A 7,424-nucleotide genomic window follows, 5' to 3' on the forward strand; every position below is an offset into this window, starting at 1 on the left:
AGTAAGGCAAGAGCAAGCTTGGACCTTGACATTCACTCGAGTGTTACTGCCTCTTTCGGACGCAACTGATTACTGTACCTCAGGTTCACACAGGAAACACCGAGTCTCTTTCCATCTCATCATCATCATCATCAACCCTTCAGAACATTGAGAGAGACACCGAGAATACGGACACAGGAATAAATCATTCGGGAAGTCGCGTCGTGCCGCGTCAACAAGTCTGGTTTGATGAAGAGAGAACAACAGATCTCTTTCTTTCTGATGTCGACTTGATCCTCTCCTTCTCCTTGATCCCAACACAAACATGGCCCCGTCTCCGTCCCCGTCTCCGTCGGCCGTCTATTTCCCTGCGCTGGACCGATGCCTCAGCGGGGAGAAGCCGTTATTGTACATGCGCCGCCTTCTTTTCCATCCGAGTCAAGTCACTGACACGCGCACAGATCATGGGAATCCGCATACCGGACATTCGCCCTCCTCGGCTCCGACCCTTCGCCCTCGACCCTCAATGCCTTCCTCGATGACTCGACTGTGCTGTCTGTCCTGTCGAATCCTCTGGACGCCTTTGCCGCGCCCTCGCCGCACACGAAAAGCGACTTCGAGACCAAGACGGCCGCCATCCACGTCCTGCCCTCGTCCAACGGCCACTACGACATCAGCCAGATCAAGGACGACGCCCTGTGGCTGTCGAAAGAAGCCAACATCGGCCAAGTCGACGCGCTGCGGATTGTCATGCTGGAATGGCAGAACAGAGCTGCGGCGCAACTGCTGTCGGAATGGTCAGAAGAGGAGAGACTCAGTGTGCAGAACGTCACCGCCGACGCCACCTTCGGCGCCTCGACACAACCAATCCTGGACCAGGAGAGTCAGACGACGTCGTCCTTTGACAATCAGGAGCAGAGACGCGCACGATTGCTGCTCACCAGATACACCGAAGCCACGAGTCTCCTGGCCCTCTCGGCCTCCCTTCTGGGCCACCACCTGGGTCAGGACTTCCACCCGACCGTCGACGCCAACCTCTCTCGTCCACACCTCAAGCGCGCCGCTCAACACATCTGGGAGGCTCAGAGATCAGATCCTGACGCTGATGGACCCTCTACTTTCTTTGCCAAGTGCTGCGATGCTCTCAGGCAGCGCTTGACAGGGCTGGCCGATCCTGCGTCGTGGCCCAGGATGTATGCTGACAATCCCGAGCTCGCCACTTTATATGCAAAGTTCATGTCTGGTCAGATTGTGTCGATTCTGCGCATGGCTTTCATCTTGACTTTCAGATCGCCTCACATCACCGATGCGTATTCTGTCAGCGCCTGGTTCAACCTGATGGACCAATTCCTCTTCCTCTCGGAGCTCCCTCCTGCTGCCGACGACCCTGCCGTTCTCCTTGTCGTGCAGTCTCTCGTCGCGCTCATCTCCACCTCGATCATCAAAATCAGAGATATCATCGAACTCTTGCGCACATCCGCTTCGTCCACGACGACACCCTCCAAGGAAGCCTCCTCCGCTGGCGCAAAGTCATATTGGTCCGACGATCAATGTGTACGGCTGATCACAAACACCATCCTCGGTGCTGTCGCCCAGAAGATCAGACACGCCTCTCTGCCCATCCTGGCTTGGAGCATCGTTTGTCAGGCTCTCCGCGATTTCCATCTGGCCGCACGCTCAGAGGGACAACTGGAAGACTCGAGCGACAACGAGCGACCGCCGACACGATCATCAATGCGAGGCTCGAGGGGTCCTGCCACAAACTTCTCCGACCGTCTGGCCCTCATCACAGACACAGTGCCGGGAGATGATGTCATCGAAATCATGGGCAACAGTGCAGTCGGAGAGCTACAGGCCTTCGACACAATGACTTCCATCTCCGAGGCTCTGCTCCTGACCTGTCCCTCGTCCTCCGACCTTCACATTGTCATCTGCGCCAAGCTCGCCATATACTCTCTGATCCGCGAAGGATCTCCCCTCTTCCAGTATGGTCCGGATCTGGTCCAGGCTGTCCTCTCCGTCATTTCCTACGACACCCTTCCTCCCAGCCTGTTACATCATCGACCCCACGGCCCTGCACAGCCTGTCAAGGCTTTCCTGGCCGACACTCAAGTGTCGAGAGGCCGTTTCCTCGTTCAGCTTCTGCAACGCTACGCCTACGAGCTACGACCATTCCTAAAGTGTTTGCTGTCCATCAGCCAGAGCAGAGCCTCCCATTCAGGTGGCACGTCGGAAGCGCTTTCCATCCTCGAGTCCATGCCTACATTCACTCAGCTTCTGCCCCTCGGCTTTGAGGGCTACGAGCTCGTGCAGGAGGACGAGTACAATAATTGCATTCAGCTCACCACCGATTCACCATTGTTCACCTTCCAGGGCTCAAAAGGCTACCGAGCCCTGCTGTCCGGAACTGGCGACGACGGCACCACCACCGGCACCCTTCTTCACTCCGTCCCGGCAGGTACCATCGGTCTTGTCCTGAGCGCCGGAAAGCCCCTCGTCGTGCGCTGGCAATTACAACATTCGCCGCTCGAGTACCTGGGCTTGCTCTTGTCCACTCGTCTGTCGAGTACCAACACCGTCGATGCCACAACTCAACTTCCGGTAGACAAAGAGACGGCAGCCGAGATCATCGCCTTGGCTGATTCTTTACTGCGCGAAACGCTACCTTCGGATGACACCTCCACCGCTGCTCGCGTGCTGACTCTTCTCAACGATGGTCTGAACCCCAACCAGGACATCGTACGAGTCGTTTTCGACATTTTCGAAGAAGAGCTGCAAGTGCAAGTCGACCAACCCGCCACCGAAGGTTCCCTGTATCTTCTGGTACATTGTGCACGCTTCCTCCAGTCCGTCATGTTCGTGCATCCAGAGCGCATTTGGTCGCTACTCAACCGCTCCAAGTTGTTATCGAACAGCGATGGCTCTGGTGCCCTGGTGGCTATAGTGACCGCCTCCGAACTTCCACTCGGACAGTACGACTTCTTGCGCTGCTGCGTCGGTCTATATGAGGCCTTGATTCATGACGGTCTCGCGCGATCGGTCTCGCGCAAGAGCACTTCCAAGACCATCACCAGATTCGAGGCCCGCAGTGGCCCTGCCGCATCGACCCCGGACAAGATGATGAGCACTACTCTTGCCGCCCTCCAGAGAGTCATGTTGGACGTGCTGCAGAGCTTGCCTAGCTGGAAGTTTGTCTTCGAGTCTGAACGATGTGAGATCAACACCCGGATTCTGAGGGCCATGAACAACGTGCTTCGCTACGCATATGGTGTGGACGATCAAGAGGCAGTTTCCGCCAAACTGACCGGTGTCTTTGCCCAAGCCGCCGATGTTGTATTGAAGGCTTTCTTGACAGAGAACCCCCACGAGCTGACATTCCACCCCATACTCACCGTGCTCATGTCTGCCATTGCAGACTCGGACATCACATCAGATATCTCCAATGAGCAGCGCGATCGAGATCAGACAATCTCGGCTTTGTCTTTCTGTTCTACTCTTCTCGACGTCGGCCAGATGACGAATCGCAAGATCCGATATCTCGCAACGAATTTACTGCAGACGATGCCGTTGATCTCCAGACTTTTTGCTGCACGCCATCATTTCAAAAAGCACGTCGCGACGCTCATGACTTCGCTCGTCCGTAATCTAGGCGCAGGCGAGGGTGAACCTGCTTCTCTCCTCGGCCATCTTGGCTCCGAAGCCATGAAGTGCTTCCTCGCAGTTATTGCAGAGTTAGATTCGCCCGTGCAAGACGTCGATACCGAAGCAGCAATCTGGGATATGCTCTCGGCCGTGGTCAGCAACAAGCAACAATGGCTCGCCGTGTGTCTACTCACCGGCTCAACGCCTAGAGATAAGCTAAGGGACAAGACCGCGGACAGTTCTCCCACGAAAGTGCGGAAACCTCTTTTCACCCATGCTCTGGACCAGCTGGCAAACATCAACATGCTCTCGCCCAAGCGAGCCATTGCTATCCTCAATTTCATCGCTCGCGCACAGGACCATTGGTCATGGGCTACGAACGGTATCGGCAGACACACCGAGGCAATCAACAACATGACTAGTTGGATCGCTGATCTATCCCTCAACACTCGTCCCACAGACATGGAGGCGGTCACTAGAGTGGCCAACGAGAACCAGATGGCCGCTCTGATCGTCGACATTCTTGCGAGGTATCTATACAACGCGCGCCAGCTAGGAGATACTTCCACTGCCAAGACCGTAGCGGCCAAGCTCCATTATCTTCGTGACAATGGCGTGTCTGTCGATGGCTACAACCACTCGTTGCATCAAAATCTCGCCAAAAACTTCACCGCAAAGTTCCCGCAATGCTCTCTACAGGGATTCAAGCGCACTACCATCTGCGGCGTCGAGTTTGGACGCGACTACTACTATGACTGCCAGATTGCTGGAGAGATGCTGGGTTTTGATTCCTCTTGGGGTCGCCGCTCTGGCTTCCATGATGAGTTCGCACGAGCAAACGTGAACCTATCGCTTGTGGAATCTCAAGTGAATCTGCTCAAGAGCTGGAAGGCTCTTGCCATTGGACTTGGACAGTTCCTTGCAGATAACGCATCTCTCCAAAACGACTTGGCTATCGTTGCTTCGAACTGCTTGAAGGCGAACATGGAAGCTTTGGTTCCTACCGCACTGTTCAGCGACATTGCACAAATACGAGCCGACTTGGCGTTCGTGCTACTTCAGCGCCTGACGGTGATCAAGTCCTCGGAGTCACGAGTCAAAGACTTGCTAGCAGTTGCTTGGGATGCCGTGAGAACGCACGGCGAAGATTTCGCGACAGTTTCAACCCTCAAGGAAATAGACTACTACCGTACCCTCCTTCGTGTACTCTTTCTGGCCATCCAACCTCAAATCTACAACCCCACGCCGCAAGCAGGTCCCGGAAAGTCGACTGCAGGTAACAAAGCCGAATCTGGCTCGCCATCCACCATACCGACATTACTTGAAATCCTTGAGAGAGTCATCACAGTGAACTTTCGCGCCCTTTGCGGTGCTGTCCACGAAGATGTCTCATCAACCGAGCCGGCTGACTTTGTGCTATTGACTGCCTTGATACAGAGTATACTGCGCGTGCCGGGCGTGACAGCTTCCCACGCCTCTGTTGCAGCCATCTTCGCGAGCGCAGGCACTACACGATATGCTGCCAGCTTGTACTCGTGGGCCGACCAGTTGGCTGCGGCTTCCCAGGCAGGAGACCCTGTGCACGGCGAGCTGAGTGTTTTGTTTATGCTCGAACTCAGCAGTGTTCCCCTGATAGCCGAGCAAATGGCTGTCGATGGCGTGTTGTCGCGCATCTCCACTGCAAACCTCTCTTCCTACTTCCGCAGACCGGGCGGAAAAGGACCGTTTGATGAACCAGCAAGAATGTTCAGTATCTGGTCCCGAGGTCTGGTTCCCTTATGTCTCAATCTTCTGGAGGCAGTCGGACCACCAATTGCTGCTGAGGTTGGTGCCTTCCTGAATTCGTTTCCAGAGCAGCTCAAGCGTGCCGAGACCGGCTTGGAAAACAGGCAGCCAACCATCCGCCAACCTTTCGCTGGCAGTGTCACGCTAGGCATGGCGGCTGAGACTCATTCATTGTCGTTGATCAGCTTGATTTTTGAGCGTCTCAAGGTGGTCGGTCCCGCAGCCGGACTCAATGCGGACGAGGTACCCAGTCTCCTATACGACCGAGCAGGCGCCAAAGAAGAAGTCGAGAGCATGCTGAGTGAGAGGAGATCGTTACGGGACCGAGTCGTGCCCGTTGGCGATCGTGAAGCTGAATGGGCCAAGCAGAAGCCTGCTTCGGCGTCCAAAGGCGAGAGCCGACTTGAAGAGCGGGTTCTGGCCGAGCTAGAGGCGGCTATGGTGTGCTTGACTGGATAATTGGCAAGTGGACTCAGTACGCAAGTGAATGGTACCATGATTTCATGCGTTCCTCGAAAGGTTTCTGAATAAACCACATTGGAAGTTTAGATGAGTAGATACAGAACAACAAAAGTCATGACGAGAGGGGTTATATCCCTGACATATCAAGAGAGATGAATGCGGTGTTGCGGCGGGCAGGCAGGGATGGCATTATGTTACTCTAAAGCGTGGTGCTGGGCGTTCTTTTTGCTTTGCTTTCTCAGCACGTTTTCGAAAGTCTGCATTTCTGGTTGTTCTATCTGTGTATGACAGAGTCCTTTTTGGAACATATAAATGAGCATTACCATGTTTGTCAGTGTTATGATTTTCCATGTGACAAACCCCCCGAATTTCGAGGGCGACCCTGTTCTCAACATGACAATTTGCCCTCTTCAATCATTATCCTATTTATCCAACGAGGCAGTCTGCTGTTTAGCAATTTTATTGCTGCGATATCTTTTCTGAACTCGACAGATGGGTATGTTAATGGTTAAAAGGATTTTTCGGTCGCGTAAATGTGGTTTCTTGAAGCTCGAACCTCGTCTTCCATGGTTCTCGCTGAAACGGAAAGTGCACACACTCTTTTGCTGCCACGGTTTATTCCCAAAGAACACATTCCTTATTCTTTAACATAAGAGAGGGGCACTTCCCCTTGCGGTACCTTACCCAAGGTGCGTTGCTAGATCACAAGTGTATGTGTGCTTAGACGTACTGTATAATCAAGATTATCGTTACTTCAAAAGTGCAAACATCACGACAAGATCGCTTAAGAGCCGGTGTACAGACTCTCAGCTGGCCTCTTTCTCGTTCTCGTAAGAGCTACTTCCTTCAATGAAACCCTGACTTACTCAAGGTGGCTATATCACACATACGCATACACATGTCATTATCATATTCATCATCAATCTGAATGATGCTATTGTTGGCTCCATCGTTGCTTCAGAAGTGCCAACATCAGGCCAAAAGTGCTTTAGAGTTGGCATACGGATTCCACTCTTGCCATACCTTCCGCGATATCTAAGGTACCTTTCGAAGGTCAACACCTCAACAGTAGCGACTTGGATTATTGTATATTCCGACATCATCGTCATCATGATCATTACCATCGCCTACTGGAAAATGCCAATAGACTCTAAACATTGCTTGAATTGGCATAACAAAAGAACTCTCGGCTGGAGCAGCCTCGGTAGCATCATCTTCTGTCGGGGTTTTACGTACGGATCACTGCGACCCTGTTGGTCGTCGAGGCTAAGCAGCGAGGAGATTGTGCTCTCGGAGAAATGTGCTGCTACGATGGTAGTGTACACCCGGCTATTCGTGCCATTGTGGACGGTAATTTGTGCCCAGAACCTCAAGGCGGCTGTACGGTGTTACCCAGCTCACCTCCACACTTCGTCCACGACGTTTTTTTCTCCCTCTTTTTATCTCTTCTTGGCCTTTTTCCCTGACGGACCGAGAGGAACCGCCCGCCCGTAACGCATGCACCTCGGTCTTCGGTCGGTGTCGGGTAATTGAGCGTTGCGCTAGCGGAGTAGTCT

At 53.5% G+C, this 7,424-nt stretch overlaps 1 protein-coding gene across 1 annotated transcript; it reads left to right on the forward strand.

The window, feature by feature from the left end:
* Positions 1-304: 304 nt before the first annotated feature.
* On the forward strand, positions 305-5,865 carry AAFC00_005016 (uncharacterized protein; the record flags this gene model as incomplete). The annotated part of the gene is made up of 2 exons (XM_069344743.1): positions 305-387; positions 441-5,865. 2 exons carry the CDS (start codon positions 305-307, stop codon positions 5,863-5,865), a joined length of 5,508 nt encoding a protein of 1,835 aa, XP_069197179.1.
* Positions 5,866-7,424: the final 1,559 nt, after the last annotated feature.

This window comes from Neodothiora populina, assembly GCF_041146345.1.
Source record: "Neodothiora populina strain CPC 39397 chromosome Unknown canker_contig_3, whole genome shotgun sequence".
In the NCBI taxonomy this organism is placed as follows: Eukaryota; Fungi; Ascomycota; class Dothideomycetes; order Dothideales; family Dothioraceae; genus Neodothiora; species Neodothiora populina.